Genomic DNA, 18020 nt, shown 5'->3' on the forward strand with positions numbered 1-18020 from the left:
CTAGTTTGTCAATATCGGTAATTTGAGTTTCTAATTCATATAAAACTATAGACTTCGTATTTTGACTTCACAAACATCTAATTTGAACCAGTGCTGCATTCCAAATACCACATAACACACAAAAAACGATGTTTACCTGTGTTTTTTTAATACTTGCTTTTAAATTAAGAAATTGAGTAATATATATAGTAATAAAATTTGAATCTATGGCATTTCGAATGAAAGTATAAAAACAAACAAAATAAAAATAGTAAATAAAAAACTATGTAACAATTTAAATTTTGCCCATCATTGTATCTTCTAATCTATATAAATCTAATAGTGCAATAAGGTAGAGAAGTTATACATTTGGTCAATAAAAAATTAGATATACTTTACAAACAATTATTATGTTTGAAATGTGATATTCAAACTACAATGTAAAACTGCAGGATAAATGTTTATCTTTTGGTTTTTTATACTAATTTGTACATAGTAACAGGTGTTTTAATAGTGCAGGATTATAAACATTTTTGAATAGTTTATTTCATTGGAAAAATAAATCAAACTGGAAAATTTTTATCACTTTGTCTTAACCATATAATACCTGGTGCCATTTTTAAATTTGAATCCTATTAGAACCAGCTATGCACGTTGCATGTAGGTAATGCCACTCTCATCATATTTCATTACAAAAATAAAACTAGTCGATGAAATTGTATGTAGTTTCAGAAATATGAAATATTTCATTTTAATTTTTACTACTATTTCTAACAAAAATACACTGTTTAATGTACTTATTTGCACTCGGACTCTGAATAGTTCACCTGGAAGATGATTTTCATGTTAAGTATAAAAATGCAATTTTTTATCTTATAGTTTTCACATTTCATTTGCATAGTCTCTAGAATATTCTAAATGAACATCAAATGTTTTTTTCGGGTAAATCTATATTTTATTTTCCATTTTCTCTACCATATCACTAACTCTAGCTATTGTCATCAACACACAGTGAAATGAAATGTTTAAAATTAAGTAATAAAAATATATATATATTTACCTTTTATCTTTTTCCTGAATAATCTTCTTTGGGTCATACACACAATTTCATATCTTTACCTTTTCATTTATAGCTTATTTTTAATGTTATATTTTGCTTTGCTATTTTTTTATCATTGATTATTTATGTCAACACATGTCAACTGGTGCCAGCGGGCATTATAACATTATATTCAGCATAGACATTTTAGCCTCTGGCAAAATGTTTTGCACTGGCCTATTTTTCTTGGCTTTTAGGAGCAAGGCAAAGATTAAAAATATATTTTTTTAAATCATTAAACTTTTCATATATGAATTTTAAAACACAATTAATACATAATAAACTAATATATAAAAGTAAAACCTAAATGCAATTTAACTGTCTAACAAACTAACATGTATAAGGCATGAAAAAATGGGGACACTGATCTTAATAATGGACTTATCAGCAGTTCACTTTTCATTTGTAAACTAATTTATCACTTACACTTCCTGCTAAGCTTGAGACATTACAGTGACAAATCTGCCCTTTCTATTGGTTTTTAGCATGCATTCAAGTTAAAACTGTTGCTTAGCAACATTTCTTCTACTTCAAAAGTGGGCATGGTTTATCTTGAACTTGAGAATTTTTACAACAGTTTTCTCTGAGGCCATTTCTTAGAAATCAACTCAAGTTACAGGTAAGCAACCTATATACGTATACTTTGAATGTCTGCACAAAACTGTCTGCATTACAAACACTTGTTTCTTCTATATCAATTCTAAAGTTGAGAATTTTAAACTGCAAGCTCATTAAGTGATAACAAACTGAAAATTTAATTATTGTTTTAGAGGTTTCTTTTGAAATAAAATAATAAAAATTTAGATAATATAAAACTTTGAATTATAACGTACTTGATAATGCTAATTTCATTCAAATATACTGATGGTAAAGTGGTTTAATTAGATTTTGAATGTAAGTCAGTAACTTTGTGACATGTGCAGAAAGGAATTTAAAAATGCTGCAGAATGTTATAGGGTTTTATGTGCAACTTGTGTAGCCAAGTCTTATAGGGTTAATACAACCTAAGAACAATAACATTACATTTTACATTATTCTGTCTTCCATTGTGCTTAGAGGTATGTTGAAATTATATAATAAACTACAGATTAGTTTGGGGTAAGAGCAAAGAAAAACACTAGCCATCCTTGTCCATAATTGTACAGTTTGGTCAATTAATATATAACTAAAGTATATATTAAGGTATAAGTAACAGACAAAATAAAAAATGAATGGTTGATCAATCTGGCATCCATTCAGAGTCAGAAAGAAAAAATCAAGTTGAAGAGGACATAATTAGTTATTTTGATTTTTTTTCCCTGAGAAACAAGTCTTTCCATCATGTTAAAACTATTATACTTGCAATAATAACTATATTTCCCATTTGCTTAAGAAGGTAATTTTTTTACTTTAAAGTATAAGTAATCAAAGTTTCTAAATGATAAAAAAGTTTTACTCTTCAATTTAATAAAAGAAATAAGCTACTTATATTTTGATGTGCTGCTATTATATAACAGTAACCTGAACAGGTAATACTAATGTATAAATGTTTACATTTTTAGAATTAAAATGAATTTTAAACAAGTACTTACTTCTAAAATAGTACAAGCAATTCCTTGTTGGATTTAAATTTTGCTATCAACAAAACATGACTAAAAACTTACAAATATCTGTTATATATTACTGAGCATGTGAGTTACCCATAATTTTCTATTCTCTCACTTTCCATGTTACATACTGTGCAAGCATCAGGATATTTTAGCAGACTCTGCTTTTCCACCATAATTTAGATTTTACTGAGAGTTGCAGTCATGATGAAAATTTGGGTGTAAGGAGGTGGGGGAAAGATATTTCGGAGATAAGAACCTGTTTCAAATTCATTTTAATTCTAAAGATGTAAAATTCAAATCAGGTACACTTACCTTTGGAATATTGAAAGTCAGAATACCTATGTTGTAAAGAAGGCTGGAGCCAATGTACATGAAGAAAATATTAAACACAATCACTTTTTATCTACTGGAAATCTGTATTTATATCATTTCATCCATTCATATTCTGTAATCTCTGCATTTGCCCTGTGAAATCCAAATATTCCTACATTGCCCATTCACAAAACTAGATGTATCTGTAGTTGAGAAATTTTAGTGTTTTCAGCACCACAAAGAGATGAGAGTAAAAAATACTAATGGTGTAGAATAGGTCCAAAATTGAACTGGAAGCATTTAATTAGGATGACGAGTAGAAAATCGAAGTGAAAAATCTGATGAATCCAATAAATACATTGCAAAGGATCCATAGATAAACAAAACTAAAAGACAAGTACCTTGCAACACATTCTGGGCTAAAGTACCATAAGGGCCAAGTGGTCATAGAGACAACATCAATGAGTCTCATATATATAATAAAAATGCCAAAGAAGATATGTGATCAAGATTAAATTAATCAGGAGAATGAGAATAAATAATAACTGAGCAGAAAAAGTACATTTCAGAACAAGGCAAAGCATAGTGTGCAGGGCAGAATACTGACAATGGGTCAAAGTAAAAAAATGTAGAGTCCCCCATCCTCCCCAATAATCAAACTGAGGGTCAAAAACATGAGAAGAAAAGAAAGATGAGAAAGGGAATGAGGAGTGTATGAATGAACATATAGTTTCAAAAAAAGATCTAAAACCCAAATATCAACAGATGGTGAGAGAAATAAGAAGTTCAAGCATCTAAGTCACCTCAAGTAACACAAGCACCCTTAGGTGTAACAGAAAAAAGTTCAGTATTGAAAATACAAAACACACCCAAGAGACCAAAAGAAATTTCATCAGAATTAGGACTAGTACTATAGGAGACAAATCAAGCTATGCAGACTGAAGGCAATGAATTAGGCCCAAGCAAAAAACTAACTTTCATCAAAAGTGATACACAAATTAAACATTCAAATGATTGTTATACCCACCAGGAACATCAATATGCAATAGCACAAATATGGTGAATCATTAAACCTGACAAAGCACCAAACTTTTTACACTGCACAAAACAAGTTGCATAAATAAGGTCTCCAACAAAATTATGGAAATTCCAATAGTTGCTGAAATAAGTGCATCAGCAATAAAATGAATTTTGGCAGGAAAGCAATGTTTATGTAACATCTCCTAATACTTGTGCAAAAAGTCATGTGGAAAAAGGGACAGTGGGGAATTATGGGTAAGTCACACATGCTTTGGTGACAGCATGAGTTGAAACTCAAAAAAAAAAGGAAAGGCTTTCAGTATTTCAGAGGTAAGTCACTCTGACTTAAATATACCTATATAAATTATTAAAACATTTCTGTCAAAATGATTTCAAATTACATATTTTAATATATGATAATATAATAGCACAAGAGAAAAATTTTCAAACCTACTATTTGGCCAGTTAATACTGAAGCTTGAACACAGCAAAAAATAATAAAAAATATATTATTGAGAAAATCAGCACTTATAACATGGACAGACATAAACATAACAATAAAATTGTGTTAAATATTAATTAATCAGCAAAACTTTATTTCAGAATGCTTAATTACCACAATGCTTAGTAAAGAACAGTAAACTACCTCTAAGTTGCTAAGAGCTCTATCTTGACTTCTCATTAACTCTTGTAGCATAGCTGGGTTCCTCACAACTTCCATTGTTTGTCGCAACAAATCTGGGTTGTTCAGCATATGACTGATTTCTGGGTTTCTCTGAAAAAACCAATACAAAGTTACTTACATCAGAATCCTATATTTTGAATGCTATTTACATATTTGCACCTGAATGTATTGTGGATAAAGAAATAATCATTTTTAGCTTTACTTAAATCTGACAAATATGATTACTTAAAACTAAATATAACTTCTAAAGAATAATTTTTTTTTGTATCCATTCTGATACTTAAGATGTGGATTAAACAAAAACAGGTTAATAATTCGTGCTTATTTCTATTGTAAAATGCATTTTTAAGAGTAACGTATCATTAGGCTATAGTTACCTTCTGTAAGATCATTATACACTAAAAACACTAAAAAGTAATCTCAACTAAGAAATCATTCAAACCCTACCAGAGTCTAGTATCAACTGATTACACTAAATAAATAAAAATCACACAGTTCTTAAATGCAACTTCAAATTAAAACTATTATATATATAAACTATTATATAAAAAGAAGACTTGTGATCACCTGAATCAAAACACACTGTAATCGCTGCTCAAAAATTCAAAAAAAGGTTATCAATGGAAATATAATTTTCAAATGTGTTCTCATTATTTCAAAATATATGATACAAAAATGTCATATTTTTTGAAACAACGACAAATAAAAACTAATATGTATAACATTATACCAGAAAGAATAAAATTAGATGCAGATTAACTAATGGGAATGCTCAGGAATATATTAGTGACATCAAAACCTATCTAAACATCCAAAAGTTGAATAGATTTCTATAAATGTTTCTGCATTTTTGATTCTGGCTTGTGAATTAGCAGATAATGGACTAAAAAGTTTGGCAAGTAAGCTGGATGTGGAATATGGCAAGAAGAGTATGTCACTGACAATGGGTCTTAGAAAAACTTCAGGTTTATGTATTTTGAGTAAAACATTTAGTTGAAGTGGTTTGCTTCTATTATTTAGTAGAGTTTGATAGTTTTCAGAGTGCAATCTCTTGATATTCTTGTTAATTTCTCATTCAGTTTGGTTAGTAAGTCTTTTTTGTTGTTCTTGTAAGGTTCTGTCTGAAAAATAGACTGTAGTTTATATTCATAATCTGTCTTGTTGAGTAGAACTGAACAATTCTCTTTGTCTGCTGGTAGGATACAAATAGTGGGATCTTTTTGAAGGTTAAGAATGACTGCTCATTCTTGAATGGACAAATTTGAGGTAGGTGGTTAGTGTTGTGGTGGAGCTGAATGAGTGAGGATTCTGAGTTCTTTACCATCTAGCATTGAACAATCTTCTTCTGTGGTGGCTATAATGACAATGGTCAGAATGAACTTAGGTGTTGGAGAGAATTTAAGACCAAGAGAAAGAACATGTGGGAATTACTTGAACTTAGGTTTATGATCAGTTGTTAAATGTTGATGTTTTTCCTGTCAAGTAAGATAAGCTGGTCCAATTTGTGAATTCTTAACCATTTCCAAAATGTAGTTCAAACTGTGGATAATAATGTCAAGAACTTGATTAAAATACCCTTTGCTCAATGTGTTTGTAAACTGGGTTTTAAAATAATTCAAAACACGCTGTCAAGATATTCATTTTTGTCTGCAAAGCTGAATGGTCTTGAGTAGTATATATTATTAACGTATATAGAAGGATTTTGTTGATATCATGGGATGGAATGAGAATCTGGAATTTAATCTGCAAACACTTACGTTGAATTCATTATCTCTGCATCTGATGAGAAAAGTAAGGTGGTTGTTGAAGCATGTGAGTTAAAGATGTAATTATAGCTGTTAAATATTTTCAAGATGGCCAGTCCATAATGGCTCTTGAGATGTTGTTTCAATGGAACTTAAAACAGAGTAGACATAGGAGAGTTAGAAAACTATGATGGACTGTAACTGCCTGTTGAATGAAAAGGAAACAACATTTCAGCATCAATACTGAGGCCTCATTGTAGAAGATGAAAAGTCTTATTTTCTTTCAACAGGCAGTTGTAGTCTATTAGTTTTCAAACCTTGCAACAAACTATATATATAAGGCATGAACCTTTGTATTCACAAAAGTCCCTATCTTTTATTCAGTGGCTTCACTTGTAACATTTGTTTTAAAAATGTAATGCCATGGAATATTGAAAGTCAAGTAATCCAAGCACATTAGTGTTGCATAAATTAATGTGACATTTGTTCAGTTGTGGATATTTTTTAAAGTTCTCACTAAAAAATTCAGACTACTTTTAATACTTTTTATAAGGATAATCATAACACAAACAATTTATCAGATAGATTGAGAACTATAAAACAGTTACAGTTTGATTTGTTTAAGAATTATTATTTGGAATCTGAAATTCAATCACCAGGAGACACTAATGGGTAATTCTATAAGCACTTAGTAAGTTAGAATAAAATTGAAGTATAGAGATGTGTAATATAAAATATCAGAAATGAGAATATTTTTCAATGATCTTCATGATGCAAATCCATTCACTTTCCTTATACAAATGAAAAATAGTGGCCTTTGGAAGAATCCATTTAGGATTAATAAGGAATAATTTATAATTAGGAATAATAAGTATAGCTTCGAAACTATTATATCAATTACATTAATTGTCATTAGGCAGTCAAAATCAGCACTATAAAACAATAATGAACTTAATATAAATTCAAAACTATTTATAGAAATAAAAAAAAAACCTTCACACTTTCCGGTCATTAACCAAAAGTCATAACGGAGATTGGCTGTGGTAATAGCATCCAAAAGCGTTGGGGATATCCCATCTATCAGACAAAATCCAAAAAGCTGATAAAAAACTAGTTAGGAGTCATGTAAAATTCATTAAGGGTACAGAGATGAGTGCTTACACCCACAACGTCTCAACTCTTACTGCCTTTCACTGTCTGCAGCCAGTTGTGGGAAGGCACTTACATTTAAAAAGATGTAATAAAGATAAAAGTAGAAATATAATAAAATCAAGCCACCCCCAAAAAATATATTTCTACTAAACAATGCTTACCATCCTCCACCATTAAAACTTCTAAAAATATTCTTAAAGTACAATAAATACCAACCTAATATTTCTACTACATGTTTCTCCCATCCTCCTCCCTTTTCTAAAAATGACTTATTTATTATAAAAGATCTTAAAAAGAACTACAATACTTACCTTAAGTAGTTCATATCATCACATTATTCAAGTACAGCACGGGATAGATGAGACAAGTCCCGGCTATACTGAATAAATCTAACTTAAATATTAAAGGCAGCTAACTACCTCTAGTAACAAAAAAGGATTTTTCCTCATTGAATATATATATATATATATATCAAACTTGGAGGATTTCGCTGATTTGTTCTGAGAAACATCAAATAAAAACATTCTCCTCCTAACAGACTAGATAGAAGAAAGTTGGTTATGGTGAACTATACCCATTCTACCAAAGATGTGCCAAGAACTGTGAAAGCAATATGATAAACCATTATGACTAATTGGATGAAAAACTTAGAAAAACAATTCAACATCACAAGACTTAATCTATAATTATGACAGAATTTTTCGAGATAAACTCTATATAATCTATTCCTTAGATTTAATTTCATGAAACCATGCTTCCCTTTGTTATTAGACTAGTGAAATTCCATATTACAGAGCAGCATATGAAACATATGTTAGCTCTTTATTACAAAAATTTTTCATAAACAAACAGGTAACACTACATGTTTTCCAACTATAAAGAAAAAAGTTCAAGAAACTAGAAACAATAATAATGAAGTAAGTTCATTAGAAAATCAATGAAATAACTTATGTTACAGACTAAAATTTCAATGTCTGAAGAGGATTCTTACAACCAAAGAAACAAAAGTTTATATTTGATGTACATGTTTTTCAATGACAACATTTAGTAACCAACAGAAAAAAAATTATTTTTAGTTTGAATGCTACATTTGTTTAATGATGGAAACATTTAAATTCTCTACAATGATATGTTCATCACTATAGCTTGCTACCAATTGCATATAAAACTGACTTCACAGCAAAAATATTAAACATAATATTAAAATATGTGCACTACTCAAACTTTTTAAACAACGAAAGATAAATTAAATTTCAATTCTAAATGGTAACTTGACTGCATAAAATAAACAATTAAATCAATACATTACTAATTTATTATATTTCTGTATTTTTGAAAGGACTGGAAACATAATATGAAAAGTACTTTTTGTTAAGTCTTAAATTTAGTTCACACGCACAGTTAGTTAAATATGAAACATCTACAAAACAAAAATATTTGATAAAATGAAATTGTATCATAAATAAAGGATTTCCTTGCTAAAATTACAAAGGTAAACTAATAGTTTTATTCAAAATCAGCATAAACCTTTCAATATCTCAAATTTCTCTCAAACATATCATTTTTCCAAAAAAATATATTTTTAGTATACAAAAAGAAACAGGTCTTACTTCCATAAGTTGTTGCATCTGTGGGTTACTTGTAATTAACTGTCTCATATATTCAGGATTGTTCATCATTGATTGCACCATGGGGTTTTCCATAAGTTGGCGCATCATATCAGGGTTACTCAGGAACTGGAAAATAAATATAAATTTATGATACATTAACTAATTTTTACTCTACAGGAATATTTTGAAATTTAAAATCAGTTGCTTACACTCAGGAAACAAATATAACTTATAATGAAAAATCAGTTATGGTTTAGATATACCAGCTAAGTTTCAAGAACCACCAATAAGTATTTACAGTAAGGTTTTAGTAACCAAATATAAATCATTGTCAGGGTTAGTATGCTATGTAATAATTAACAAGTTACTTTTTTTAATTACTAACTAGCTTATATCCTATGTTTTGGCTATTAATCTTCTACCATCTTCAGGAGGGTTCTGAAATTACTGTGTTTATGGTGATAGTAGCTGGGATTCAATCCTGGGTCTTCTTGATAGGAAGACTAGTGCACTATCTGCTCGCCCACAATCTCCCCCATTAGGGCTTTAAGTTTACTAGCTATTTGTAAGTTTTCACGAGGGGCACCCAAATTTTGCTGAATTCTATTCTACAATGAGTGTGCTATCAGTTAAAAGGGCTTTGAAAACTTCTTTTATGATTGTGTGGTTCATATCATAGTATTTTTTGTATTATTCCATTTTATTGTTTGGTTTTCTCTGTCATGATGGGCATTTGGAGATATTTCAGTATTAAACAGTTATGTATATCTATTATGCTCCTGAATTCTAACTGTTGTAAATAATATTTCTGCACTTCATCAGGTATTTATGTGATCTGGTTTGCAGTAATTATGATCCTAATGCATTGAGGCTTCTGAATATATTTCTTATTTTATGTTACTTACACATCCTCTGTATGTTTTCGGAAGGACCTTTGTCAAGTGAATATGGCTGTAAGTCTGTAATTTTCTACCTGTTTATTCTTGGTGTTTATCTTCTTTATTTACTTTATCCATTATCAGTATGAATCACAGTGTTGTGTTTTTCTTCCTTCTTCTTAGGATCTTCTGAATTACAAATCTTAATTATTCTGCAAACAAAGCAGTCTATGATGCTCATCTTTATATGGTTGGGATAGTTTGATTGAGAGTTGAGGTATTTAACAGTATCTGTGGGTTTCCTGTAAACTCCTGTGGTATGTGAGTTTATTAACTTCTTCTAAACCCATTGTGAATTATATGGATTCTGTCTGTTAAGATAATTTATGAAATTCAAAATCTTGTCTGCAGTGTGTAACCATATCACAAATATATTGTCAACATAGGATCATGATGTAAAAGCCTCAAAAGAAGGTGAAGCATGGAGAGATAGCAAAGAAATTAACTAGGTAATAGTTGAATATGAGAAACTGGAGAGAGAGAAGGAGAAAGAGGAGACTTACACGCTAAAAGAAGAAACTCAAGCAGTGGAGGCTCATGCAACAATTAGCCCAAACTTCAGCAAGAAGTTCTAAAACATTGATGTGTAGGAAAGTCTTGTCATCTGTCCATAGGCCCTGAAATTCCTGATCGTTGAGATATGCACTCCATCCTTGAAGCAGAGCATCCGTGAAAAGTTGGATCTCTGTACATGGTGGCAGCAGAACACCTATTACAGTATTGTTCTGATCTAACTACCACTCAAGATCTAATATGTTGATCCTGAATAAGGAGACTGAAGAATTCAGTGAATCGCTGTTCATGATCTGTTGGTTGCATAGAGACCACTGAAGGGATCTTGCGTACTCATCCCAAAGGAATGAGTGATTCAAGTGATGCGCATATCCCCAAAAGAGAGAAAACCATCCTTGCCATGGGAGGAGACATAAACGTTGGACTGACTGTTTCATAGGGTGGAGCTAGATAGGATTTGGCCGAGCCTGACTGAGATGTGTTGAAGACACCCAGATGTACGATATATTGTGTTCAAGTTAGAAAAGATTTCTCAGCTCTGATAAGAAATCCTGCCCCTATTGCTTCAGAAAGCAGAACCTGGGTGTGACATTCCACCAACTGATAAGATGGTGCCAGCAGTATCCAGTCGTTTATGTAACGGTGTGTGCACCAGCCCAGGGAATGGAGGTGACTGAAAAGGTTTGTGCAATGTACAGAACTTATATGGTCCCAGTGCTAGTCTGAAGGGCAGAGCCCTGAACTGCAGCACCTGACCCTTGTGTACAAAACACAGATAGTGGCAGGATGACTCTGCTATGGGAATGTGCAGATAGGCATCAGCAACACTGAACAAAAAATTCCAAGCTAGAATGAGGAATGACTCCATCATGAAATTTGGAGGATCTAAGAATTGACTTAGATAAGAAAGATCTATGAACGGACACCAATCTCCCATCTTCCTGGTCAAAACAAACATACAGGAATAAAACTAGAAAATTCTCTCCACTGCCGACTTGACCAACAAATCTCTAATAGCCGTGGTATGAAGTTGCGAACTCTGAGGATCTGCGGGAGGCAGAAATAGTACAGGTTGGGGGGATAATGGTGATGGTGATGTGAACTGAATGACCAATTCTGGTGCAAGGACCTGTAGATCTATGGTAAAGTTTTTCCAAACATCCAGAAATTCTCAGAGTTGAGCCATCATAGACCCCAAAGGCATATGGTAGCCACTGCCACCACTGGCAGCATTCCGACTGAGCGGAAGAATCTCGTGGATACAAAGGTCAAGACACTTGAATAAGGTAGAACTATGACCCCATGTAGGAGCAGAGGAAAGTCTAGAAGCCAAAAAAAAAAAAAAAAAAGAGATGAATGCACATGGGTGACATCAACTCTTGATTTCAAAGACTCTGGAATGCCTGCAAAAATCAAAGGTCAGAGAAAAGGGGCTTCTCGTAACTCAAGGAGAGCTGTAGCAGGTACACAAACACCATCCAACAGACTAGGGAAAGTGCAGAAGCTGGCAATCAAACCAAGGTGGATGCTAACAATGGTCCCAACTCATCATCAAATTGATGTAGCGATTGCTGAGACTTCAGAAAAAAAATGTAAGGATGATAAATATCTCAGCATCGTAGTTATGGTAAACTGAATCCTAGAAAATTATTATCTATTCAGGTTGACCACAGACTCTGTTCTGGAACTCCACATTTCCAGGAGAGGGTCTATTCTCTGAGAACCTAAATATGTGTCAACCTGGTGGTGATAGGCTAAAGCATGTTGTTCTGACAAACGTGTTGGATAAGGCAGAACTGTCCCTTCATGTAACTGAGCAGTACATCTCCTTGCACAAGCCGCAATATCAGGGGATGGAGGGAGAACTAAGTACTTGCCCTCAGACCTTTCTGCCATCAAGGAAGGCACAGACTCAAAAGCAACCGGGGACCTAAAATATTGCACAATCGATTTACTAACCAAAAAAAAAGGAGCTGGACGCTGCTAATTCAAACTGACTTCCTAAGAAGCCGACAGAGTAAAGGAAGGCACCAGAAAAAGTGAATCTAAATTCTCTCCAGAATGTCCAGGACCATTCGCAAATGCAGCCTCAGAACCCCCCTCCGGAGAAACACCACCAGACTGAATGTATGTATCCATCTCACTATGGATAAAATCATCAAAAGCTTCAACTGAGAGCAACCCCCCTCCCCCGATTACTTTTTTTTAGAAAATCAAATATGTAACAAGAAAAATGAGGGGTGATTGGAAAAAATTGCAAACAAGGAAGAATAGTCAAAGTATTTCCAATGGTCATACTATAGAGAAACCTGTTACTAAATGCAACACTCATTGTCAGGTCCCATTGATGATACATATTTGGCTGGCACAACACTGGTTTCCTCTACTTCACCAATTGGCATCAAGGACCCCTCTTTCTCTGCTTCATTCCACCTCCCTCTTGTTCCAACCTTATACATTTCTTTTTCACCCATGGGTGTCCTCCTGGTGTAAATCATATGTTTAACCTGATCTCTTAATACATTTAACCTAACAAAAGTTATTTTCTGATAATCCACTTGACCATATTTAAACAATCTCCAACTTAAAAGACATTTGAAAATAAAAAACATAATCATATTATGACTAAATGCACTATTAAGCTTAGAGTGTGTGTTATCACTCAGCAAAAATAATTAGTGCCCAATCACCAATTTGAAGATTATGCTGACAAAATCAAAAATCCTCAATTGAAAGAGTCTATATGCTACTAGGGAGGTCAACAACACTCTAAAGTAAAAAATATTATAAGGAAATTTGGCACGTATTTTATTATTTTTAAGTCATGTATAGAGGATTTCTTAAAATAGATAAAAATAACTTAAAAAGAACAATTTATGCACCTATAATAAAAATAAAACTGAATACAATTTTTATAAGCATCACTGTTACTTTTTTGGAGAATTGAATTTAAAGCATGAATGTGATATTGATTTTACAATGCTATAACTATAGAGTTGGGTGATTAACTTGAAACTTAATTACCCATGAGCACTGATTATATCAATTAGTGTCACATAAAGTATTCAATGAATCAAAATTACAATTAAATTGATTAATGTCACAAAATAATCAACTAGTATTTTCCATTATTAATGTTTTTTGATTACCCCAACTAGCCAATAATTGCAACTATTATAAAATTGATTAGTCGTGAAAATGATCAACTAATCCAAATTAGTGCTTTCACTTACTTTGTACCATTTCTGATTATACAAATATTCAGTAATCAAAATATTGTCATTATTATTTTATATATATTCAAGTTTGTTCAGCTTAAGTGATTAGTGGTGATTCATGAAAATAATCAACTAACTGAAATTAAGAGTATTATTTTCAATCATACCAACTATCAAAGTACTCAAAATGTTGCCATCATACTTTTTAAACACAAAGCTACAAAATGAGCTATCTGTTCTCTGCCCACTACAGATATCAAAATACAATTTTTAAATTGTTGTTTTTTATTTTATTTTTACTAATTCAAGTTTGTTCAGCTCTAGGCAAGACCCATGGCAAATTCAAGATACTTTAGTATTAAATAAAGTATAAATTTACTGTATTTTTTTCACATTGTGTTATGTTTATAATTTATAACTGTGAAACTCTAATCTTTATTACTGAATAATATGTAAAATCTATTTCTGCATTGTAATTTATAACTTACAAAATTTTATTTTTTTTATGTGAAAAAAATTATAAATTTCTCTTTTATGCATTGTGTATGTATGACATTAATAAGACCAAATCTCCTACATTCTGTGCTCTGGTGGAAGTTGTGACAAGCACTGGCATGTCTGGAACACACCATAAAGGGTTTACAAATAAAAATTTGTCTAATACAGTTGAAGTATGTTAAAAATAAGTACTTCATGTAGCAAGTTCTGATATTCTTTTATTTTTTTCTATGATTGTCAGTTTTGTTGGTCAGATCTCATGCATTCTTAACAGTGTTTTACAAAATAATTTTATTTCCAACAATGAAAAACATATTCAATTAACTGAAGCATGATTTAGGTCTTGGCTAAAACTATGAGTTTTTTAAATCATTTACTTGCAAGTTTTTTCAAGGTAATTTCATATGTACATAGCCATCTCATGTGAGAATATTCAATTAGGTGAATGTAATAAATTAAGGAACCTAACAATTAATTGATTAGTAAACTTCATCAATTGCATGGCTCTGTGTGATTTCAGAGGTTTATACAATGTTCAAATTATCTAATCAACTAATTAATATTTGTTGTTAATCCAATCTACATGTACTTCTTCAAGATAGTAACATTTTAAGTTTTTTCTACAGTTTATTCTCAATAGCTTGAAAAATAGAAAATGTTCTGTAAACAAACCTTATTTTCCAATATAACTATCTGAATACCTAAGAAACAGAATTTATAAAGAAAACTATATTAGGTCTAACTAAATTATGTGAATTAATTACCACTAAATTGACACAATACATTTGAAAACATGTAATTAGTGTGAGCTTAAATACATTAAAACTCAACTGGAGATTTAAATAAAAGTAACAAACAGAACTTGAAATATTAAAATACCTCCTGTTGCATTCTCTGCTGCATATCCATAAAGTTAGCAGATCCTAAACCCAAACCAGCTAGTCCTGGTAATCCACCAATACTTCCAAGCCCAAATGGTGTGGCAGAAATATCAGCTCTACTCTGCTGACTCTGCAAAAATTTTTAAAGTTCAGACTTGTACACACAGAACAACTTAAATAAAAACTGTTAAAAACAGATCTACTATCCTCTTTAGATACAAAAGTATGGAAAATTGTACTATTGATTTAGAAACATGTAAATACAAAATGTAGGGGTAACATCAAACTTGTTACTTAGAATAAGAACAGTACCAATTTTGCATTAATACACCATTTTGCTACATTTAGAAAAGAGTATTTCAAAAGTCTTCCTACACAATTTTTTTCCCTAAAATACTTAAAACACACATCAAACTAATCTATTTCAAATTTATAAAGTACACACAGAAAGAATTAAATTAAATTAATATTTACTGTGCATTTGAATATTTACATTTTCCTACACTGAAAATGTATTTCCAATAGATTTTACCTCCTCAAACATAACTTTTTTTTTACTTGTATTGCCCTCTATATGCGCAAATTTTCACTCGCAGCTAGCCTTGATACTCCCACTTATCATCAAATTTTCACATAAGGCACCTGCATAATGGCATGCAATTAAGCTTGCGACAATCCTCCACTAAGATGAGTGAGACACAATTCCAACTTCAGCTGACTCCCTCTATGCCACTTAACTCAACTTCACTTTGAGATTGAGCATGAGTAACATAAAAGGAAAAATGGACACCAGAAGTGGGAAGGAAGAGTCAGAAGTTACAATGAGGTACAAAACTATAGGAAAAAGTTAACTTTCTATATGATATCTGACCTCAGCTAGAACATAACAGCTAGAATTCCACACTGACCTAGTGGAGGAACCAGTGTAACTTCACCTAGATGAACCCCCTTCAGAAAGCCCCTGGGTGTATGAGAATAAAGGATATGTAAAACACACCCGTGGAAGACCACACCACACCTTATCCAGGTATACTATTCATCCATGAAAGTGAGGTGTTGCAATAAGGGCAGAAACATAGGAGGGACCTCATAAATTAAATGATGTAAAGTGTAAACCTCATGATGTAAAGTGGCTAGGGTGCAGCATACCATAAGGGGAAGTTCAACCTCAACCAACACCAATGGAACTGTGATAGAAATATCCAGCCCATGGTAGAAAGGGAGACTTCTACCATTCACCTCGGACATGGGAACTGAAAGGGAAGAAGATCTTCCATTCCAAGGACCCTGATCATCATGTGTGCATGTTCAACACAACCAACACCAGTACCCACAGGAAACAGACATTACAAAGAAGGACAGCAATCTGGCAATTCAAGTCCAGTCCATAATCAGGCATTGGAGTGTACCTGGGCCACTCATATGTGAGGACTTATGTGGCTGGTCCAGCTCCAACCAACACAAGTACCCCCCAGGAACTGATATCTGGGCGACAGTAGGAAAAATGGCACCCAACTGCAAGAGTGAACTGCATTTTGGCAGAAATTGTCCAGTCCATAACCAAGCGGCATCTGGAATGGTACATAGGTCCACAGGAATGTCTATATACCATCTACACTGTCCTACTCTCAACTAAGTGGAATTTCACACGCTCAGGATAAAGCATCCACGGTCCACCATCTCAGCAGTTAGAAGCTGGTAAATGATAAGGGCTCACATACTCCACTGGACAAAGGGAGGGGGTGAATAAGGCATTGGAGAGTCTGGAGGAATATAGCACCAGAGACAGGCAATGGGTAACTGCAGAACAATAATTGAAAAAGCAGACCATTCCTGGTTCAGTCAAATGAAGGAGCAGCAGGGATGGGTAGCAATCCCCTCCTGCTTCACTCATGTTAGTCCATGAGTGTATGGTCTGGGATGAACATATTTATGATGCAAAACACCATGAGGAAAACCTACAAGTGGTCTTGCAGAAACCTCATCTCAAGCATGGGTGTTATTTATTGACCTGAATGACCAGTGGGATCCAGATATATAGGAAAGGTTCCCTGTGTAAAAAAAAAGTTTATAAAAATAGCACCTACCCAGTCATAGAAAATCTGTAGAGCTAAAGATGGCTACAAGAGGTAAATGGTAACTGGTGGAGTAGGAAATGGCCATATGATACAAATAATTTGAGATAAATGTATAGAGAGTGGTCCATATACCAGCATGAACTATATCTTCTAAAGGAGAATGGAAACAGACAGCCAGGAACATGGTAAGACGACAGATTTGATAAGGAAGAAACTTGGAAGAGACAACAATCATCAGTAGAAAGAAAATAATAAGCCAAACAAATCTGCTGGTGAATCCAACCTGAACGGGTAATAGGAGAAAAATCATGGGAAAGGGAAGGATTCCAATGAATAAAGAAATGGGAACCATGGAAGGGAGCAGTGTGAACCACATAACAGCAGAGGCCCCAGACAGGACATAAAAGATAATCTGGATCTGAAAGAGGATAAAGTACTTTTATCCATCAAAAAATTTCATATGTGAAATCTTTATAATGTCTGGATAGCTATCAAACGTTTCTTTATGTTTTATTTGTTATTTTCAGTAATTAACCTCTGTATGGGTTTGGTAGATTTGGACGATCTTGCACAGCCATAAAAAATTAGAAAATAAACATAAATTATGCCTCTTTCATTCTAGAATGAACACAAAAACATAAATGTTTAGATTAAATAGCTTAAATCTCATAACATTATACATTTATATATATATATATATATA

The 18020-nt window shown here is 32.4% G+C and overlaps 1 protein-coding gene across 2 annotated transcripts in view; it reads right to left on the reverse strand.

The window, feature by feature from the left end:
* The window catches only part of LOC106468361 (ubiquilin-1-like), a 73251-nt gene that overhangs the window by 13213 nt on the left and 42018 nt on the right, over positions 1-18020 (reverse strand). For both annotated transcript variants that reach the window (XM_022396704.1, XM_013928779.2), the window contains 3 exons: positions 15238-15369; positions 9192-9317; positions 4646-4774 (listed from right to left, as the gene is read on the reverse strand). In XM_022396704.1, the coding sequence (XP_022252412.1) occupies positions 4646-4774; positions 9192-9317; positions 15238-15369 (387 nt within the window). The remainder of the gene's footprint in view (positions 1-4645; positions 4775-9191; positions 9318-15237; positions 15370-18020) is intronic.

The sequence above is a fragment of the Limulus polyphemus genome, unplaced genomic scaffold, assembly GCF_000517525.1.
Source record: "Limulus polyphemus unplaced genomic scaffold, Limulus_polyphemus-2.1.2 Scaffold2980, whole genome shotgun sequence".
NCBI lineage: Eukaryota > Metazoa > Arthropoda > Merostomata > Xiphosura > Limulidae > Limulus > Limulus polyphemus.